At 36.1% G+C, this 21,839-nt stretch overlaps 1 protein-coding gene across 4 annotated transcripts in view; it reads left to right on the forward strand.

Moving 5' to 3' along the window:
- Positions 1–21,839, forward strand: part of Fig4 (FIG4 phosphoinositide 5-phosphatase) — a 108,592-nt gene that overhangs the window by 48,899 nt on the left and 37,854 nt on the right. For all 4 annotated transcript variants that reach the window (XM_015500098.2, XM_015500113.2, XM_048787622.1 and 1 more), the window contains 5 exons: positions 770–918; positions 2,298–2,464; positions 12,298–12,436; positions 19,453–19,511; positions 19,700–19,847. In XM_015500098.2, coding sequence (XP_015355584.1) covers positions 770–918; positions 2,298–2,464; positions 12,298–12,436; positions 19,453–19,511; positions 19,700–19,847 — 662 coding nt within the window. The remainder of the gene's footprint in view (positions 1–769; positions 919–2,297; positions 2,465–12,297; positions 12,437–19,452; positions 19,512–19,699; positions 19,848–21,839) is intronic.

Raw genomic sequence — 21,839 nt, forward strand, 5'->3', positions numbered from 1 at the left:
GCCTACCTTGCAGGAGTGATTGGAAGCTCTGTCCCGCCGCGGGCCACTGGGCCTTTTCTGTCAGTGTTCACAGTTCCGCCTACCTGGCAGGCACGGGGGGTGGGGGGCGGCTGTGCCCCTCAGCAGGCCGCTGGGCCTGTTCTGTGGGTGGTCACAGTTCCGTCTACCTTGCCAGCGCGGGGGGAGGGGGCAGCTCTGCCTCTCAGCAGGCCGCTGCTCCTGTTCTAGAATTATTAATTTTTTGAGAATGACTTTTAAAGCCTTGCTGATAGTGTTTAAAACTCATAGAAGTATATGCAACTGAAATAATGTGGCTTATGAGTTTTTCTACGTACTAAGTTTTATTATTGGAAATAGAAACACAAACAAGAATGTGAGAAGATTAAATTGGAATGACTTTAGAAAATAAGCCAGTTACACTGTACTGTTAACTCTGCTTTAAGAATGATATGGCTTCAACCACTGACTGTTTCTTTTGTACAATAAAGGAGATATATCAGGGAAAAGTCCACATTTACTAACTGATACAGACTAAGTTTAATGATGCTGTTAAAAACATAGTTACTGAGCAGCAAATATAGCATTACATCTTTTAAAAAGATTCTTCGTTATTTTAACCTTTAACTTAACTGAATGATTAATATTTGTGCAAGACAGACAATTGCTTACAACCTTTCTTCTGCTTCTTTAAGAAAAGAAATCTCATGTAGTATGGAAGTAGTTTTGGTGACTGAATAATGATTGAAAATCTTAAAATATTTCTTTGTAGACTGGCATCCTTCGAACCAACTGTGTGGATTGTTTAGATCGCACCAATACAGCACAGTTCATGGTGGGAAAATGTGCTCTGGCTTATCAGCTGTTTTCTTTGGGATTGATTGACAAACCTAATCTACAGTTTGATACAGACGCAGTTAGGTAAGTCCTGTTTTTTTGTCATTTAAAGGACAGTGACAGAAAGCAAACCTGATTAACAATGAGGATTTTTATGAGCTATTTTCTACTTTTGGTATCTCAAAGATTGTGTTGCTAGAAGACAATATTCAAATTAACTCTGCAATTAATATTTTTACTTAAAGACTTGTATATTATTGCCATGGGATTTTTTTGGCTTATGTTAATTATCAATAAACACTTGTGTATGTGTGGTTTTTTTTTTTTGTTGTTTGTTTGTTTTTTGTTAATCTGAAGTGCTTGGACAAACTAGTGGGTTGTTAAAAAAAAATCCAGACGTCAATAATAAAATAAAAAGTACTAGGCCTTCATACATTTTGATCTAAAAATATGAGATGGATAAAAGATTTAATTCTTCATTAAATATTACTGTTCCTTCACTGTCCATTGGCTCTGTAACATTACATGAAATATTCTTTAAAAAAATAAAATGACAGCTATCTCTGTTCATCTGAGATTTTCATAGCTTAGGAAAATAATCAGCTTACACATGGCCATATCCACAGATATCACTGCACTGAAAATATTAACAGACACTTGAAGAAATACAAATTTCAATCATGTACATGTTTCCAAGAATGTGGTTTTTCTCTCTGCTACAGTCAGAGTATTTGTGTCTCCCTCAAATTCTTATATTAAAATTCTCACCACCAAAGTGATTGTATTAGGAAATGGAGGCTTTGGGAAGTGATTAAATCTGAAGCTGGAACCTCATCTTTGGGATCAGTATCCTTTTTAAAGAGACCACAGAGAACTAACTAGCTTGCCTTCTGTCATGTGAGGACCCAGCAAAATGGCACCATCTGTGAGCTAAAAGTGGGGCTTTACCAGACACTGATTCTGCCAGTAGGTTTATCTTGGACTTCCCAGCCTCCAGAACTATGAGAAATAAGTGTTTATTGTTTATAAGCCACCTGGGTTATGATATTTTATTATGCAATCCTGGATAGAGTAAGATATTGTATGCAACAAGAGCATTTTTTTTTTCAAAAGCAATTCAGAAGGAACAAAATATTGTCATGGGAGAATAACTGATCTGGCAGACTGCAGAATGTTGAGTCATTTAATAAGATTAGAATCAGCTGATATGATTTTGATGGATTATGTTTTTGATTTCTTTATAGTGTTTTCTGTGACTTTAATGCATATTGAAGTGTCATTATAAAATATAAAATATAATACATTTTGCATGTGTTTTTATTTTCAAAATTTAAGTGTTTATTTGAAGGAAAAGGCTCAGAAGAATTCATAATGTAAAGACTTGTTCTGAGTCTAGGGCTAAGTGAATAACTTGTGTAATAATTTTGGTAAAATTCTTTAATGTGAGTTTTTCTTTTGCTTAGGTTATTTGAAGAACTCTATGAAGATCATGGTGATACCCTGTCCCTTCAGTATGGTGGTTCTCAACTTGTTCATCGGGTGAAAACCTACAGAAAGATTGCACCATGGACCCAGCACTCAAAAGACATCATGCAAACTCTCTCAAGATATTACAGCAATGCTTTTTCAGGTAATTCTGAAGTAATAGGTATTTCTAAGACTTTTGATGTACAAAAGTCTTCTTATACATGTACTTTAAAAAAAGCTATTGGTTAAATAAAGTTAAATATTTAAAAATTTAAGTAAAACAGAATTTATCCCTTTGAAGTCATTTAATAAATATTTGTCCAATAAATGAATGAGAAGAGCACTTTTGCCTTTTGGCACCCATTTGAATTCTTAAGGAGTGCAATATACTTTGATTCCTTGGCTTCTGTCTCCTTCTATATTTCTTCTTGCACTGTATATATGTTATTTTGAGGATGTTGAATTGTTTTTTAATGGAGGGTCCAAAGTCTTGATAGTTGGATAAGAATGTAAATATTACTAATTTATTAAAATGTCAACTAGAAATATATAGTAACATTAACATTAAATTAAACTCATTAAGTTATACTTCTTTTATGACTTGTGAATTCTAAATGTAACAGATTGTTGTAATGGTACTATTTCTGTTTCCATTCCGATGGCATTGTCAATAAAACAGATATCAGACAAAGTAACTGTGAGACAAATCCCCATGTGCAGAATTTATAAAGTGCTCAATGATCAATTTCGTGAGTCTTAAGCCCTAAAACTAAATTAAGGATAAAAAAAAAGTTCAGTGAATTTGGGAAGAAGATTAAAGAAGTAATCATCTTCAGTAAAGAAGTTCTTTGGTGTGAACTGTTGCCTGCAGTGATGGTCACCCACCCCCACTTCTTCAAGTGAAGGGAGATAGGAGCTTCAACAAGACTCTGGATGAGCCTGATGTGGTGTCCAGCCATTGGAAGGACCCTACATGTTGGCCTCAGGCTGCTGCACAGCAAATCTGTAGCAAAGGGATGGGCTGAGGAGATTGCTGCCCTGTTGCAAACTGCCTGCACTCTTAGAGTCGGTTGGGCCAAAGAATACTTGAGTGTTTATTGGCACCCAAATTTGGTCCTCATGAAGGAGGCTGTCAGCATGTGGTTGGCCTGGGTCCTAGCCAGGAAGACTTCTTGAGAGACAGGGAGATCCTAGCAGCAAGAAGTAGAAAGTCAATACTGAAAACCTAGGATACCAAGGAAAGAGTTGGAAGAAACTGCCTTATTAAAAAAAAAAAAAAAAAAAAGATGTATGTGCCTACACCAAAGAAATTGTAAGAATCTCCAGTTGTGGGAGCCTCAGAAGCAACTACAAAAGTATCCACAAAATGGTTGGCTTTCAACATTTTCTAGATTCAGAGTGAATGAAAGTCAGTTTGCTGTACTCCTGCTAGTGTGTATTAGTTTTCTATGCTATGTAACAAATTACTACACACAGCATCTTAAAATAGCACATAGTCATTATCTTATAGTTTCTTTGGATCTGAAAGTCCAGGTACAACTCAGCTGGGTCACTGCTTCAGGCCTCACAAGATGGCAGCAAAAATGTCGGTCAGGCAGGCCTCTCTTCTGAAGGCTTAACTAGGAAAGGATCTGCTTCCCAGCTCCTGTGTTTGCTGGCAGAATTCAGTTCCTTGTAGTTCCTGTGGCTGTAGGACTTATAGCTACTTGTCTTTTCACAACTGTTAAGGAAGAGGGAGGTAAATCTGAGGTAGTGTAATTATGGGAATTACATCCCTTCATCATCCCATTAATTGGGAACCAATCACAGGTCCCACACATACTGAAGGGGAAGCTAAATCGGTTTCTGAATGCTGTGGTAACAAAATAATACCAATCAATGACTTGAAATGAGAAATTTATTGTTTCACAGTTCTGGAGTCCTAGAAGTATAAAATCAAAGTGTCAGCAGGGCAGTGCTCCCTGTGAAAACCATAAGGGATAATCCTTACTTGCTTCTTTCCAGCTTCTGTTGGTTTCCAGAAATCCTTGGTGTTGCTTGACTTGCAGCAGCAACATTTCCATCCATTTTCCCATGGCATTCTCGCCTTGTGTCGATGTCTTCATAGAATTTTCGGTGTCTCTTTTCTCCTCTCGTGAGAATTAAGGGCCTGCTGTACTCTAATGCAATTGCATCTTAAATTGGTTTTATCTGCAAAGATCTTCTTTCCAAATAAGGTCCTATTCACAAGAATTTGAGGTTAGGACTAAAACATATCTTTTTAGGAGACACAATTGAACATATAAAAGTTGTGAGGAAGATGAAGGATTATAATTATAAGTCATGTGCCTCAAAGTACATATCTCTAGATGTGTGTCACCCTGAAGAAGTTTGGAACTGCCCCTATGGAAAGAGCATCCACTCTTCTGCCCCCTCCTGTCATTATTGCTCTTGTAATAGGAATCATTATTGAAGCCTAAGGACCAAGACTTTGTAATAAGACTAGGAGACAGAATGAATGTATAACTATAATTATTTAAAAAGAAAGACATGATATTGAAAGGTAATGGTGGTCACAAGAATGTAATGTGCATGTATGGAAAGGTAAGGCAAAATTATGTACAACTGAAAGATGAACTATTATGAAAGGTATCATGAATAATATGGCTAAAACAGGCTTTTTATTTTAAGAAGCATGGTGTCATTGGGGTGTACAACTTATTTTAAAATTATAGTAGGTATTATATAATGATGATAATATAGAACAATTTTCTTTAAAGTACTCCAGATAACTTTGTAAAACTTAGTGTTCTCGTGTTATACCTCTGGGGTGGGCAGAAAAATACTGATTAAGAAACTGGAATAATGAAATTAGATGACAAGAATTTTACCCTTGGTTTGCATAGATGCATGCTATGTGGGCAACTCATCTGACCCTCTTTCAAGCTGATTTTAAATAAGGTTCTTAAATCTAGGTGCTGTGACATGCACCTGTAGTCCTAGATGCTCAGTAGGCTGAGGCAAGAGGATTGCTTGAGCCCAAGAGTTCATGGGTATTATGGTGAGACCCTGTCTCAAAAAACAAACAAACCTGTTATTTAGGCTTCACTTACTAGCATGTTTGGCAGTTGGAGGATCCCTTTCCTGGAAAGCACAGGTCTCTAGGATTCCTCTTAGATGTTACCAAGAGCTTTTCATTCCCTTAAGGGCTTTGTTAAGCTCTTTCTAATTTTTTTTATACACTCAAATTTTGTAAGCCTGGATTTTCTTGCTAAAGCTTGTTGAATTTAAATACTTATTATAATAAGAAAAAAAAAAAACGTTTGGATACCTGTAGCAATTAATAAGATATATACATACATATATGTACCCTGTGTGTGTAATTTAAATGTAGTAAGTTCATATGTGTGTGTGTGTGTGTGTGTGTGTGGAGGGAAATCATTTTTCCTCAGAAATTTTATAAAACAAAGAAAAAGCTCACAGGGTGAAAATTTTCGGGTTCACCATGCACAGAGAGAAGTGATCACAGAGGGTAGTAGTATACTGAGCTGGTTTCCCCGCATTATTAGGTACTCTGAGATGCTGCAATAATTTCTTTCCCTTTCTGCTTATCACTGAAAGAGAGGCATGCAGGGGAGCATGCTGAGAATATTTTAATTTATCAGGAATCATGAGATAACCTTCTGAGGTCATCCTTTGAACAGCAAATTTTAGTGAATAAGCTGAACTGGCAGAAAGAAAACAATTGGAAAAGTGTTTCAATAACACTGTAAATAACATTGCTAACTCTGGTTAAAACCCAACTCTCTTTACCTTTCCTGTAACCAAAGTGGTTAAACATGACAAGAGGAAAGTTGCATGTCATCATTTGTAGTTTAAACTGACTGTAGTTCTCCAAAGGACACTCAGAACAGCCTGACAATACTGCTACATTTCCCCAGGATGGTCCTTCTCTCACTCTCCAAAGAACCGTTTCATGCTGTTCTCTTTTCTCAAACCAACAACACAAATATCAGCTAATGACCTTGTTTCATACTTCAATGAAAAAATAAAGGTCATTGGAAGAGCTGCTTTTTTTTTTTTTTTTAACCACCATATGCAGAGGTTGTTTGTATTTGCACTCAGGGTTTCTGTCTTACATTGTGTTACAGTGCCTGCGCTGTCCCTGCCCCATGTTAAGCCAAGCTCTCTGCTGTAGTTTGAAGCACCTCTCTGCCTCTTGCTTTCTCCTAAAATATACACTCCTTGCCATGCACCGTCAGTTTCTCCCTCTCTACTGCATCACTTCCATTATTGTAAAAGCACACCTTAGTGTTTTTCACCCAAGCTTCCATCTCTATCTCCCTTCAGCTGCAATCCTAGTTCTCTGCTGTCCTAAGCAAAACCTCTTGAAAGAGTTGTATACATAACTGTTTCCTGCTTTCTCTATCTGATCTACTTGGCATCTACCCTGTTAAGACACTGAAACCCTACTTAGTGAGGTTATCAACAATTTCCCAATGCTGTATGTGTTGGTTATCTTTCTGTCTCCATCTTACTCAACCATTCAACAACTTGTATCATGCTGACCAAGCCCTCTTTCTTATAACTTCCTTTGTGATCCCTCTCTCTCTCTCTCTCTCTCTCTCTCTGTTGATTTCTGCTGTTTCTAAACCCTCCTCCTCTCCTCTCTTTCTAAATTTTTATCCTAGGGCATCTCATTTCAGTTTTTACACACCATGCATTTGACACTCAGATTTGTATCTCTGACTTTGACTTCTCGATGAACTCTAGACTCACCTGACTGCCTGTCTTGAATCTCTTGAATGTTGTATTAGTTTCCCATAGTGACTGGGCTGTGTTTTCTGCTTAGAATCTCAGTAACTACTCAGCTGTGCTTTATGCTTAGAATCTCACAATGTTGAAGTCAAATGAAACCAAATTAAATGGAAGTAATATCCAAATGTCAGTTAACCTGGGCTCTTATCTGGAGGCTTCCCAGCTTACTCAGGTTGTTGGCAGATATCCATACAGTTGTGGGACTGATGTTTCATGTTCTCACTGGCAGTTGGCTGGGAGTCACTCTCGGTTCCTTACTGCTGCCTGCATTTTTTGACTTGTGGCTTGTTCAGTTTTAAAGCCAGCACTGGTATATCAAATCCATTTGTGCTTCAAATCTCTCAACCTTCCCCTTCTACCTTCTTTTCCTGCCTTGAAAGGATTCATGTTCTTATACTGAGCTCACCCAGATAGTCCAAGGTAATTTCTCTATCTTGAATTTGTTGATCAGTAACTTTAGTTACATCTGCAAAGTCCCTTTTGCCACATAATATAAAATAATAATAGGTATGACTCTGGGGAGCAAAGGGACCAAATTTGTTCATATCAGAGATCTCTAATAATAATCTCACTCAAGCTTATCATTTCTGAGACAGAAAAACTTGTCTCTCTTTAACCTGTTTTATTCTGTTTTTTTTCCACCCCAACACCCATTTTTCAGTTCAGAAATTGAAATTCAATTCAGAATTGAAATTTTCAATTTTCACCCTTGAATTTCTTATTTTCCTCATTAGCCACCCTTCTCCACAATTCAGTGTGTCAGCAGATATTGTTGACTCTCCCTCCAAAATATATCCTAAATCCTTCCACTGTTTTCACCCCTACTGCTTCCACACTCATCCATGTAACCACACCTCTTTCTGGGCAGCTGCAGTCCCTTGTGATTCAGCTATGCTTCTTCTCTTCCAACCAAGCTCTTTATGGCAGCCAGAGTGATGATTTTTAAGTTAAATCGGATCCTATCAAACTACCCCTTAAAAAAAATCTTTCAGGGTTTCCATTGCATTTGAAATCAAATTCTTCTCCACGATCTCTAAGACCTCGAGTAATTTGGCTGCATCAGTGTCTAATATTCTGTGCTTTCCCATTCCCATTACCCTCTGGCCTTTGTGCCCTTTCTGTTTCTGGAGCTGCTTTGCTTTTTTTTTAATATTTATTTTTTTAGTTTTAGGTGGACACAACATTTTTATTTTACATTTATGCGGTGCTGAGGACTGAACCCAGTGCCTCATGCATGCTGGGCGAGGGCTCTATCACTGAGCCCCAGCCCCAGCCCCTGCTTAGCTTTTCCCTCCATCAGACCTTTGCCAGGCACAGCCCTTGGAGCTCTGTGTGACCACCTCCTTTATATCCTTATAGTTCAAATGTTCTTTAACACTTCAGCCTCTTCCCTTTTCCCTAACTGCCCAATCTAAGTATTCCCATCTTCTCTCATATCATGTCATTGTCTTATTTTCTTCATTGAATTTACATCTTCTGAAAGTACCTTGTCCATTATTTGCATACATGTACTTTGTTTCTTATAAAATATTGTAAGTCCCTAAGAGCCAGGTTCTTGTCAACCTTATATTCCCAGTGAGGGACATGGTAGGTTCTTGAATTAATGAATTATTTTTTCAATTATTAAAGTAATACATGTTAATTCTAGAGAGCATAGAGTAGCTCACAAATAAATCATATAATCTGCACCTTCCAGAGGAAGCCACTTGTTCCTATCTAGAAGAACATTATTTTTCTAGTTTTATTATATGTGTAATTATAATATGCTTTTACTTTTTTAGATGATGTGAAAAATCTTTATATTATTCTACAATGGGACTTTTTAGTAACCTTATAGTTCTCTAGTCTTTGGAAGCATCATGCTATACTATTTGTTATTGTATCTCTAGAGTTCTTCTAAATAAACATCTTTGAATATATGCCTTTTTACATATTTTAAATATTTTATGAAAATTCTGGAAGCATATTTTTTTTCAATCAGAAGGTACAAATATTTTTTAGACTTTTTATATACATGTATATGGCCAAATTGCCTTTCAGAAGGATTAAACATCTAGTGCTTCCATCAGCAAAGCATTAAAATGGGAGAGCTCATTTTGTAAAGGATTTGTCAATAGAAAATATTTTAATTTGCACTTATGTGATAACTAGTGAAGTTGGATTTTTGTATGTTCATTAGCTATTTCTGTTTCTTTTTAGAATTCACATACCTATTTTTCTACTAGGAGGTTAATCTGTGTCTTTCTTACATTTAATTAGTGATATAAATAGGGATCTAACTATATTGTTCCCTTTCTTTAATAGTTATATAGTAACATTTATTAAATAGTATTTTCTTCTCTTAAATGACATCAGATACTACTTTATCACAAACTTAATATTAGAATAACAAATATTTTAGTTCCAAAATAATTTTTTTGGCCAATAAAAATTATTACATTCACATCTGATTTATTTAAATATAGTTAATAATGAAGTTAGTGCTTAACTTTTGAATGGCATTCAAATAGTTCATGTTCTTTTTGCCTTTAAAGCATGATTGGGTGTAATGGTAGGGAATCATTTTGCCCTGTTGTTACGCAGCTATAGAGCACTTAACCTGTTTAGGCTCTTGTCCATATCCAAAGTCCTACATCTTCCTGGTGACCATAACCTCATACATATATTTTAAGTTAGAATAATAGCAATGCATTCAAGAAATCATTATGATGTTTTGAAGGAATACCCTTTTTTGGATATTATAAAATCTTCAATTTTCTATACTTGCTAAAATTTAAAGGAAGATGCTATTACGTTTGAAGGATGAAAGACTAAAAAATGAAAAGCTTCTCTAAATAGTATTAAGATATTTTGAGGCACTACATGGAATGAGCTATTAAGTGCCATTAAGGCTATTCAAGAAGCATAACGAATGTAATTACTATAAGAGCAGTATGTTTACTTTTGCATTGTGTAAAGAGATACAAATTGGGGCAGTAATGTCTGTATCATCTAATCCTTGATATTTTCTCTCAACAAGTGGAAAAAAGGCTGCAGATATATTCAGCATATAAACACATTCCTATTATATATTACTTTTAGCCTGAAACTAAGTGCTGTTTTAATGGAATGCTTCCTGTCAAAATACTAATATCAGGAATACATGTTTGATCTACCATATTTCATTCATTGCTTTTGCTGAAATGATCAAATAACCAGTGCTAATTTCAGATGTATATGTTTGCTGTAGCTGTTGGAAGAAAATTGATTTTATAATATTATTGTGTTCCCAAAACAGTCATTTCTACTGTGCTATTTTTTAGTCCTAAACTCATTTTTGGAAAGAGGTTATTATGTGTATTGTGGATCTCTGCCACAAACTCAAAGAGACAGGGCTCTGAGACAAGAATGCAAAGAAGGAAATGAGGGGAATGAATAAAGGGTGCAGAGAGGAGAAAGGGTAGAATGGGAAGGGTGGTTTGTGAGACTGCTTCAGTGTTAATTATCATTTATACCAAAATACAATCAGAAAAAGGAAGAAGAAATGGGACATAGTAGAGTCAGTTTTATTAGCACATAGTATAGTTTGGAAAGATAATTTTGGAGTGTTGAATAGTTAGAATGAGGCTGTTATTCATGTGTCCTTGCTGTCTTCATTATCAGCCACGAAAGAGCAGGCTAATAGGTGTGGGGGACAGAAAATGTTGTAAACACTGTATCTGTTAAAAGCCAGAGAGAATATCTTCTCAACTATTAAAAGTGGAAACTATGCAACTGACTTGTTCAAGGTTGTGCCACAGAACATGGGTAGGAATTGGGTCATTTTGTTTGTCTCTGATAACTCTGCCTTCTTTACAATAAAGTAAATGCCTTAGTCAGCTTTTTCACTGCTGGGACTAAAAGACCTGACCAGAACAATTTTAGGGGAGGAAAAGTTTATTTAGGGCTCACAGTTTCAGAGCTCTTAGTCCATAGATAGCCAGCTCCATTCCTCTGGGTTCCAGGTGAGGAAGAACAAAATGGTGAAGAGTATGAGGGAGGGAAGCAGTTCATATGATGATCAGGAAAGAGAGAGAGAGAGAGAGAAAGAGAGACTTCCCACTCCAGATACAAAATATATACCCCAAAGGCATGCCCCCAGGGATTTACCACCTCCAGCCACACCCTTTCCGCCTTCAGCCACCACTCGGTTAATCCCATCAGGGGATTAATTCACTGATTATGTTAAGGCTCTCATAACCCAATCATTTCTCCTCTAAACCTTCTTGCACTGTCTCATACATGAGCTTTTGGGAGACACCTCACATCCAAACCATAACTATAAAAAGGGTATTTACTTTAGTTAAACTAACAAATGGTGAGGTTATTTTCATTTTAAAAATAAAATCACTTTCTAAAGTGTTTTGGCAATTCTTAAAGACTCCAAAAAGTCTTTCAGTATTCAAGAAGTAGTTTATATTTGCTATCCTCTTTATTATGAGGAAAAGGAAACATAAGATTTTTAAAATTTGTTCTAATTAGTTGCACATGACAGTAAAATGCATTTATGCACTTTGATATACCATAAATAACTGGGGTATAATTTCTCTTTTTTTTTCTGATTGTATATATTTTAGGATCACAGTAGTCATGCAGTCATATATGTATGTAAGGTAATAATGTGTGTTTCATTCTACTATCATCCTTCCTATCCCCATATTCCCTCCCCATCCTTCACTCTTCTCTATCTAATAGAAAGTAACTCTATTCTTCCCTAGCGCCACCTCCCCCTTATTGTGAATTAGCATCTGCATATCAGAGAAAACTCAGCCTCTGGGTTTTTGGGATTGGCTTATTTTGCTTAGCATGTTATTCTCCAACTCCATCCATTTACTGGCAAATGCTATGATTTCATTCTTTTTTAAAGCTGAGTAATATTCCGTTGAATATATAGACCACATTTTTTAAAATCTATGTATCTATTGAAGGGCACTTAGGTTGGTTCCATTGTTTAGCTATTGTGAACTGAGCTGCTATAAATATTGATGTGACTGCGTCACTATAATTCTCAGAATCCGGGTGAATTTTAGATTGTGTGTACAAGTATGAAGTTTGGAATATAAATGTTACTTTTATTTTCAAGGATCTGTTCTATGGAATTACTATCCTTCTGAAAAGATATTCTCTTGAGTTGTCTATGTCAGTGATGGATTTTCTGAAATACATGTTTTTGCTTTTTAGATGCCGATAGACAAGATTCCATAAATCTCTTCCTGGGAGTTTTTCATCCCACTGAAGGAAAACCTCATCTCTGGGAACTCCCAACTGATTTTTATTTGCATCACAAAAATACTATGAGACTTTTACCAACAAGAAGAAGGTATTTTTCTTTCTAGACTCTTATGTGGACTTATGTTTGATGTTATTTTGAATATGAGATGTTTTCTATGAGAAATTTTTACATAGACAAAGGTAGTCAGTCTAACCACATTTTTACCATGACTTTGGTATTGTTGATGTCCTGATGGTCAGCTGGGAGAACTTGTGGATAGCAATTGGTATTTTTTTTAATATTTATTTTTTAGTTCTAGGTGGGCACAATATTTTTATTTTATTATTTTATTTTTATGTGGTGCTGAGGATCGAACCCAGTGCCTCATGAATGCTAGGTGAGCACTCTACCATTGAGCCCCAGCCCCAGCCCAGCCTTTGATGTTTTGCATGTTCCCTAAGATACCAATAAAGCTTTATAACTTCATCATTGAGCCTAAGTGTTGCTCCACTAAAGCAAACCAGCAACCTCATTTTTTAATGTTTCCTATAAATGTGAAACCCTTAAGAACTCTTGGGCTCAGTTGATTTTTCGAGTATGGCAGCTAAGTAGCATTTAGTTTGTAATGCCAATGTTCTTTTTTTCTAGAAAAACACAACCAATTTTGGGTGACACTGGTAAAGACAGGAATCTAGAGCAGTGGTATACTAGTGGCAAGTAATACTCCTCTTGTCCCTACTGCTCAATTTGTCTCTCTAGAATCCTTTGCCAGTATAGGTTGTTTGATTGCAGTTAAATTAGTGTTAATATTCTCAAAAGAAATTAATGAAACACTTTAATATGGTCCCTGTAGTGTGAACCTTAGGTTCGGGGGGAGCTGAGTTGGAATTTCTGTGGTTATGTGACTTTGAACTAGTTCTTTGATTTTTTTCTAAGCTGTGTTGTCCTACTCATAGATATAAATGTCTGGACACACCTCACAGAGTCATTGTGAGGACCTAATGAGAACTCCATTTTTTCCCTCTTTTCTTTTAATTAATTAATTTTTATTAGAGCTTTATAGTTATACGTAACTGAGGAGTCACTTGTAGATATTATCAGTCTTGCCATATGAGCAAAATTTTTAACATTTAGGAGGTTGGGGCTTGGTCCCTTCTGCTCAGACGGCTATAAAAATATCAAGTTGTTCCATAGTTATTTTTTTTCCACATAGTTATTTTTTTCCACAGCATCAGTTTAATATAGCCCTCATTCCTCTCAAATACTGTAGGGGTCATTGCCAAGCCTGTGTTAATTGTATATACAGACCACAAACAATTGATGAATTAGCAAATGCTGATATTGTATTTGGTACCAAATTCTGTGTTGCTTCAAAAATATTTAAAATATTAGGAAAGTCTCAAGAGTTTATGTTTTTTACATTTGTTCCTATCAGTACATATTATTGGGATAACTAACTTAAAATTTGCGCTTACTTTTGCTTTAAATGAGGCACTGCTAGTTTTTCTATTAAACTTATTATTTATAAATTATTTTGTTAATTTTTTCCTGACAAAATTTTCAAATTAATTATGTTTATTTGGTGATAAATGAGTGTAAATATCTGTTTGTAGTTTTGCTGATGATTACCATAGGTAAATTTGATTAGTTTTATGAAATGTTACATTACCAGTATTGAAGCTACTAAATGTACAACATGGGAACAACTAAAATTCAGTTTTCTACTGCAGAACCAACTGTATATTACAAGTATAAATTAAAGCACTTCCTTGCCTTGAGTTACATAACTAAGGCAGTTTTGGAGCTTATGTGCGGGAATAAAGGGAAGCTGCTGTTACATCCCCATTTTCTAAAAAAGGAAACTTTGCTGAGATTATTTAGCTAGTTCAATGATTTAGCAGAATCAACTACCAGCCTGCCACTGAAAATCAAAGTAGGTAATATGGCTTACTTAGTTGATTTAGTCTCCTGTTTTTGTTTTTGTTTTTTCTCTCTAGAATGTCAAAGATTATTTTATGGGATTATCAGTAGACTCTTCTCGTGAACAGTTCTTGTAAATACCCTATGATGAGTTTCAGTGTTTTATTTTGGACTTTCTAGTATCACCCATCTGTATAGAGTATTGACAATTTAACCAGTATAATTCTCAAAAGAAATGAATAGGTCAACCGAGGCAGTAACAGGAAAAGAGCACAAAACTCAGGCTCAGGTAGAGCCAAGTTGGAATTTCTTCAAGTGTGTTGCTTCAGAGCTGTTATTTTCCCTCTCAAAACCTTACTTTCTCATCTGTAAAATGGAGATACCATTCTACATACTGTACAAGGTCATTCTGAGGCTTAAATGAGAAAATAAGTGAAAAGTGCTTAATACTGGGGCTGACCCAGAATAATAAACACAGTCCTGAAGCAGCCAGGCTGGAGCACCTACCTCCAATTAATGCCTGGGTGATCTTGGGTAAAGTCACTTAACTGGTCTAATTCTGTTTCTCTGAGAATTAGATGAGATCATGTAAATGCACAGTATGTCCAGTAGATGTTAGTCTTGTTGTTATTCTTTAAGAATATTCATTCCTTAGTTTTTAACACTTACTAAAAATGATACATGATGCCCATAAAATTGGTAACTTGGGCAGTATTTTATCATTTTTATAATGTAATATAAATAAATACTTTATTATATATTCACCTGATATCTCAAGCTTGATGGACATCCTGTATTTCATACTGGGTTTACCACTGGTTATTCTGAAATATTATTTTATTGAATAATAAGGGAAATGGGAAACCAGGTAACTGCTTCTTTTAGCCCAAATATATATTAATGCATTCATGAATTCATACATTCTCAAAATAACTTTTCCAGATTAAATACACCCTGTTTCTTTATCTGTCCCTCATATGATGTAATTCAAGTCCTTTCATCATTTGGAATACTCTGTTCTATATGTCTTTCAGTCAGTGTCACTGTTCTTTTTAAACTGTGGTACCCAGATGTATTGATCTGCTCAGAATCAATTATTTAAACTTTGTTCTATATATCAACATCAGCTAAGATGCCATTTAAGTGTTTATAATGCCAACAAGCTCTTTTTAGATACTAAGCATTAGTATTTCATTGACTGGGAGATTTCTGGCCTTGTTCACTGTCTGCTACTCACTGTCTGCTGTGCGAGTTCTCCTCCTGTCTCCCTAGGGAGAGGTCATCTGTCCTGTGCTCAATAAGACTGGGTCCTTCAGCAGGGACATGTTTTGGATGGTTCACTTACAGTTTTTCCTCACTTTGTGCTGAGATCAGCTTCCCTGTAACTAACCTACTAATCCTAGTTCAGTTCATGGAAACCTTCAGAAGATGATTGCCTCATCCACTTCCTAGTCTTTTTAAATTTTTGAAGATGAGTTCATACATTCTCAAAAGAACTTCTTCAGATTAAAGAGCGTGTTTCCTTACCTGTTCCTCATATGCTGTGGTTTCGGGTCCCCCAGCATTTGGAACACTCTCCTCTATGTATATTCCAGGAGGGTCAGTGTTCTTTTTAAACTGTGTTGCCCAGACCTGGATCCAACAACAGAGTTGGGTCAGATTTGTGCCAGCTTCTGTGGGACCCTTAACTAATTGCAGCATTGTCATCACAATGTTTTCTGAGCCCTCTGTTCACTATAGCTCCCCCTGCTGGCCCAGGGCTTTTTAACATGTCCTGTTGCCATGTATTACACCATTCTTGTCATGCTCCTGTATGCTTTGCCTGCTTCCAAAAAAATATTTAAATGTAAATCCTTTTTATTAACAAATACTTCTAACTCTGTAGCTTCTTTAGATTTAATTCACTGGTTATCTTGATCCCAATGTAAGTCCTGGATGAAAAATGTTGAATAAATCCAGGTGGCAGAATCCTGTGTTGTTCTACCAGATAACTTCCTCCACCTAACGTTTAGTGCTTTTGGGTTGGAATTGCTTAAATGGCTATAAGTCCACCTAACTACACAGTTGCTCTGCCCATACTTCTCTGTCTTATTCAAACATCACAATATTGATCGCTTTGCTCAAGATTCTATGTGTTGTTTCAGAGAGTTCCCAAGTTAGCTGAGGGGGCTAAAGATAATCGTTTAAAATTCTCCCCAACCTTCCTAAGCAATTCAATGGAATTTAATAATCCTAAGACTAGGGAATGAAAAAGAGAAAATAATCTAACTTTTGGGGTATTGTATGCAAAGAAGGTAGTAGTACCCAGTGCAGTCTCCCATTCTCTGATCCCTGGTCCCAAAGCAGGTTTCTGTCCTGGTGCAGGTGTTCTTCCTCTGAGTAAATGTGCCTGGTAGTTGAGGCAAAAAAGATTGGTCGTGGTCTTAAGTGTCTCATCCTCCATCCTCTCAGCTCATCCTCCCCAAGGCAAGTGTTTCTCTTGGACTTCTTTGCTTCTGAGACTCACTTAGGGGACTTGGATTTGATTTAGATTACATAGGGAAGTAAAATTTGCAATATATTTTAAAAATTTATGGTTTGGTCTCAAATCACTAATGTAAGATTATCTCTTAATTCTTTTTCTCCACACAGTGCATTCTGAGCTAAAACCCATTCTTTAGAATTTACTTCTTTTTCCTAAGCAAGATAATTGTAAGCATCATTCTTTAGGGAATTCTTCATGTACTATCTGATACTGTCTGTTTTCCTCCTCTGTCCAAGTTAGATCCTCACAGAATAGAAGTTATTTACATGTATTCTCTCCCCCCCTCACACACACACGTACACACATGCATACACTCAACCTTATTAAACAAAAGCTCACACTTTTTCTTTTTTTTTTAATGACCCATTCCTTTTTTGTTTGTTTAATTCTTTTTGTAGTTATAGATGGATAGCATGCCTTTATTTTATTTACTTATTTTTATGTGGTGCTGAGGATTGAACCCAGAGCCTCACACGTGCTAGGCAAGCACTCTGCCACTGAGCTACACAGCCCCAGCCCTCACATCTTTTTCTTTCCCCTGATATGATAGTCTGATTTTTCTAATCAGAAAGCAAAATGAGGGGGCTGAGGTTGTGGCTCAGTGGTAGAGAGCTTGCCTAGCACGTGTGAGGCCCTGGGTTCCATCCTTAGCGCCACATAAAAAATAAATAAATAAATAAATAAATTTTGTTCAACTACAACTAAAAAATAAATATTAAAAAACTTTAAAAAATGAGATGATCCTGCGATGACATATTTTAGTGAGCATATGTGAATTTATAGAATTCACTTGTTATCTTTTGAGGTCACTCACAACATATCTTTAATACTTGGTTCTTTTGGTTTGGAATTGACGTCACCCTCAATGATGTATAGTTTTTGGAATCTATCGCTCTCCCACTTTTGAGTCATCAAGACCACATTTGCCCATTTCCAGTGTAGTTTCATCCATCAGTGTTCCTTAAAAATTTTTGATCTCAGAGGCACCAGGACCCTTAAATGATTTTAGAGTTATCCTTCTGCTTCCTTTTGTCTCTTGGGCTCTACACAGTTCCCTCTTTATATTGTATATTTTTCTCTCAAGTCTGGAATAAAACAATTTTTTTCTATCATTATTTGCAGCATGGCACTTCCAACATGTAGAGCAGTGTCTGACACATAGTAGGTGCTTAATAAATGTTGAATAACTGAATGAATTCTCTGCCAGTGGCAGTGCTATCCTTTATCCATTCTTTTCATGCTCTAAAACCTTGCTATTGGAAAAGCAGTCTGAGGGCCAGTCCTTTGGCATCACCCGGGATCCTATCATAAATTTAGAGTCTCGGGCCCTACCTGCTGAGTAAGAATCTGCCTTTTAACAGGATCTCCAAGTGGTTTATTTGCACAATGGATTTTGACAAGCACTGCTCTGAAGCATAACTTCAGTCTAAAACAGAACTTTGGAAGTCTTTCCTGCTATCAAAGCACTGTTCCCATAAATCTCACATTTTATTAGGCTTCACTTTCCTCTTTTCATCATCCTCAGAATGGATTCTGCTTGTCATCTCTAGGAGAGTTTCCTGTGTTGCTAGTTTCATTTGGATACACCTCAATTTCTTCATTTTATTAGGATTATCCAAGTTTGTAATTTCAGTATTTTATGTTTTTAAAGTATTTTTTTTTTTTAGTTGTAGATGTACACAATCCCTAGGCAAGCGCTCTACCACTGAACTACAATCCCAGCCCCTTCAGCGTTTTATTTTGAGGAAACCTTCCATTTGTATGAAATTCTCTACTTAGCATTATTGGTCATAGGCCTCCCCACCCCCTTTGGAAATCTGGTGTGTGTGTGTGTGTGTGTGTGTGTGTGTGTGTATGTGGTATGTGTGTTCTGATATATTATTTCAGATTTTTTCCCTTTTGAGTTCTCATGAACTTGGACATATTACTTTCCTTTAAATATCTATTTCATCAGAATTTGATTTGAAATTAAATTCAGAGTTCTGAGAGAAGGCAGTTCAGGATTCTTTTAGATTTCTCTGCTTAAGCAGGTGAATCTTCTATCATAAATCCAGACAGTTGAAATTTCTTATCCTTAACTCTGACAGGCTTCTGTAATCAAATAGTGAACATTTACAGCTGAAGACTAACAGGGCCTACACTATTTTCTAAGGGAACTTGTTCATTAGGACCAATTTGCTCCTTAGTGATTTTGCTGAACTGTTTCAATTCACACACCCACAGATGTGTATATATGTAGCAGAGTAGGAAACATGATCTTTCAGACAGCTATGTGCAAGGGAGCCCTGGTCATAGGACTTGGGTCAAGGTCCCACTGCTAACCTGGTGGCACTGTCCTGGCAGTCCCTCCTAGAGTTGGCTTAGTATATCCAAATTTTTTTTTTGGGGGGGGGGGTGCTAAAAGTAAGTAACATCAGAGCATCTTTACTCTCAGGTATATCATGACACTTTTGTAAATCTGTGACAGAATTGAAACATGAAAAGAGTTGAGAAGGGAATTAACGTGTTGAAGACCTATTGTGTTTTGCAAACGTGTTTTCAAAGAGAAAAAATATTAACTTTCAAGTAGGAGGCAACATCATAAACCACACAACTCTTTTTATCTGATAAATTGTAGAAAACCCAGTATTTTACATTTGATTCATCTTATTCTTTTTTCCTTTTTTTAAAAATTTTATAGTTACACTCATTGGTGGACACCAGAGGTAATAAAGCATTTACCATTGCCTTATGATGAAGGTACGTGACTTGTTCTCTTCAATTTTTACACCAGCACATTTTTGGAGTTCTAGAATAAACTAAATGAACTAGAAGTGTCCCTGATGCAGTTTACCAGAGCAACCTCTTTGTACACAGTTGGTTTTATAAAAATATCTACTTAGATGCAATCTAAAGACTTTTCAAGTAACAGGCAATATCTCTCCTAGTTATCTGTGCTGCGAACTTAAAGAAGTTGATAGTGAAGAAATTTCACAGATATGAAGAAGAGATTGATATCCACAATGAGTTCTTTCGGCCGTATGAATTGAGTAGTTTTGATGATACCTTTTGCCTGGCTATGACAAGTTCAGCACGGTATGTTGTGAGTACTCTGATGCTCAAAGTATATGGGAGCTCTAGCTTTCCTAGTTCATACAGATATATGTTACTTTACCAGAAATGCATTCTGCAAGCCTTCCCAGCAGTAGGTGTTCAGTCTGTTTGAATAACTCCCGTGAGGGGGAATCTGCTACTTCAAGAGGCAGCCCTTTCTCTTGTTACACAACTAGAGTTAATTTTCTCTTTTGATAAGTTGAAATCTGCCTACCATTAGTCCTAGTTTGCCATTCAGAATCAACAATTTTTTTCATTGAATATAGAAATTCAGAGCTAAAAAAGCATTTTCTTTGGTATCAGAAGGGCTAGAAGTTGCATCTTAGATCAGCCACTGCCTAACTGTATGACTTTGAGAATGTTCTCCTTATTTTCCTCATCTCCCCAACCCCCACATATGATGACACCCCAAGTATTTAATATAGTTTCTGGCACAGGTTAATAAATTGGAGCTATTATATAACTATTTTTATTAGACTCAGGACAAAACTAGTTCCTTTTCTGTAAGACAGCCCTCCAGTTGTTTGAAGAAGCAACACTTTTCTTCTCAGGGTAAAATATCCTTCATTATTTCCTCAATAACTCATGTGATGTAGTTTTCAGATTCTTTCTATCTGGTCTGTTGCCTTTGGACACCCTTCATTTTCCTGTGTCTCTTTTAGAACTTGATGGGAAATTTTAGGAAAAATTATGGGACCAGAATAAGAAAATTGGGCAAAAGAAATCACTTCTTGACTGTATTTTATACAGAAGTTTTAATTTTTGCATTTTATGTTTTCTTCGGATATGACATATGTATATTTAAGGCTTGTGTGGTAGATGTAGGAATATCTTTGTTTCCTAGAAATCCACATTTTGCTTTAGGTAAATGGTGAGGAAAGTTTGAAATTTTTATTTGTTTGATTTTTCAATTAAACTTGTTAAAGTTTAATTTTGTTTTGTTTTTTTCCTTAATTTTTTTTTTTTTTTTTTGCTGTTGATGGACCTTTATTTTATTTATTTTTATGTGGTGCTGAGGATTGATTCCAGAGCCTCACGCACTGTGAGGTAACAGTAAGCTAGGCAAGTGCTCTGCCACTGTGCTACAACCCCAGCCCAAAGTTTAGCTGTTTTAATGTAAAGTCTTTGTCATTTCTAAAAGTTTTCAGCTCAACAAAGGACAAATGACATTGTACATGTGTTTATAAATATGTTGTTGATTTTTTGTCATAGTGAGATTCTGTAGTCACTGCAAACACTGAATTAATGAATTCTGAACCATTGCTTCTACAAGAAATACAGAATGAAGTTCCTGTGAGCATCTGATCACAGTATTTTTATCAACTGATGAATATATAACCTTGTTTTGTATGTGTTTCTGTTTAGGACACCTTTACTTAACATATATTATTGATTCATTTACATTGTTCTCAGCCAACAGCACTGTAACTCATGCCTGAATGAAGCTCATTTATCTCATATATTTTTTCCAGAAGGTACATCATGGCTTTCTTATGCTCAGAAACACTTGTGCTTAGCACTGATTGGGAACTATTTTTAAACAGCAAGGTCACCAACAGAAAGCACACACACACAAAAAAAAATGTGAAAAAAGTAGCACCAAATAGTTGGTCAAGAGACACTCATTTACAGTAGGAAAACAAAAATAAAGAGTCTACCTTCTTCAGCTTTGGCTGGGAACGTGTTAATGATGTAAATTTTTCCCAGCTCTTGGCATAACATGAGGGTGACTGCAAGAACACTGTAGATGTTGATTTGGTATTACAAATAAATTTCAGTGAGGAAGCAACTTCACAAACATGGAATCTACAAATTGTGAGGATCAAAAAGAAAGAAAAAATTAAACTAATTGCATTGTTCATTGTCTATTTTAACAGTTTGAAAATGTTTTCAGGCTATTAATTTTAAGCCAGATCACTTTATTTTCCTTCCAAAAATGTGACATTCAGGCACACACTGGGAGCAGTGTCCTTG

The sequence above is a fragment of the Marmota marmota genome, unplaced genomic scaffold (assembly GCF_001458135.2).
Source record: "Marmota marmota marmota unplaced genomic scaffold, marMar, whole genome shotgun sequence".
Lineage (NCBI taxonomy): Eukaryota > Metazoa > Chordata > Mammalia > Rodentia > Sciuridae > Marmota > Marmota marmota.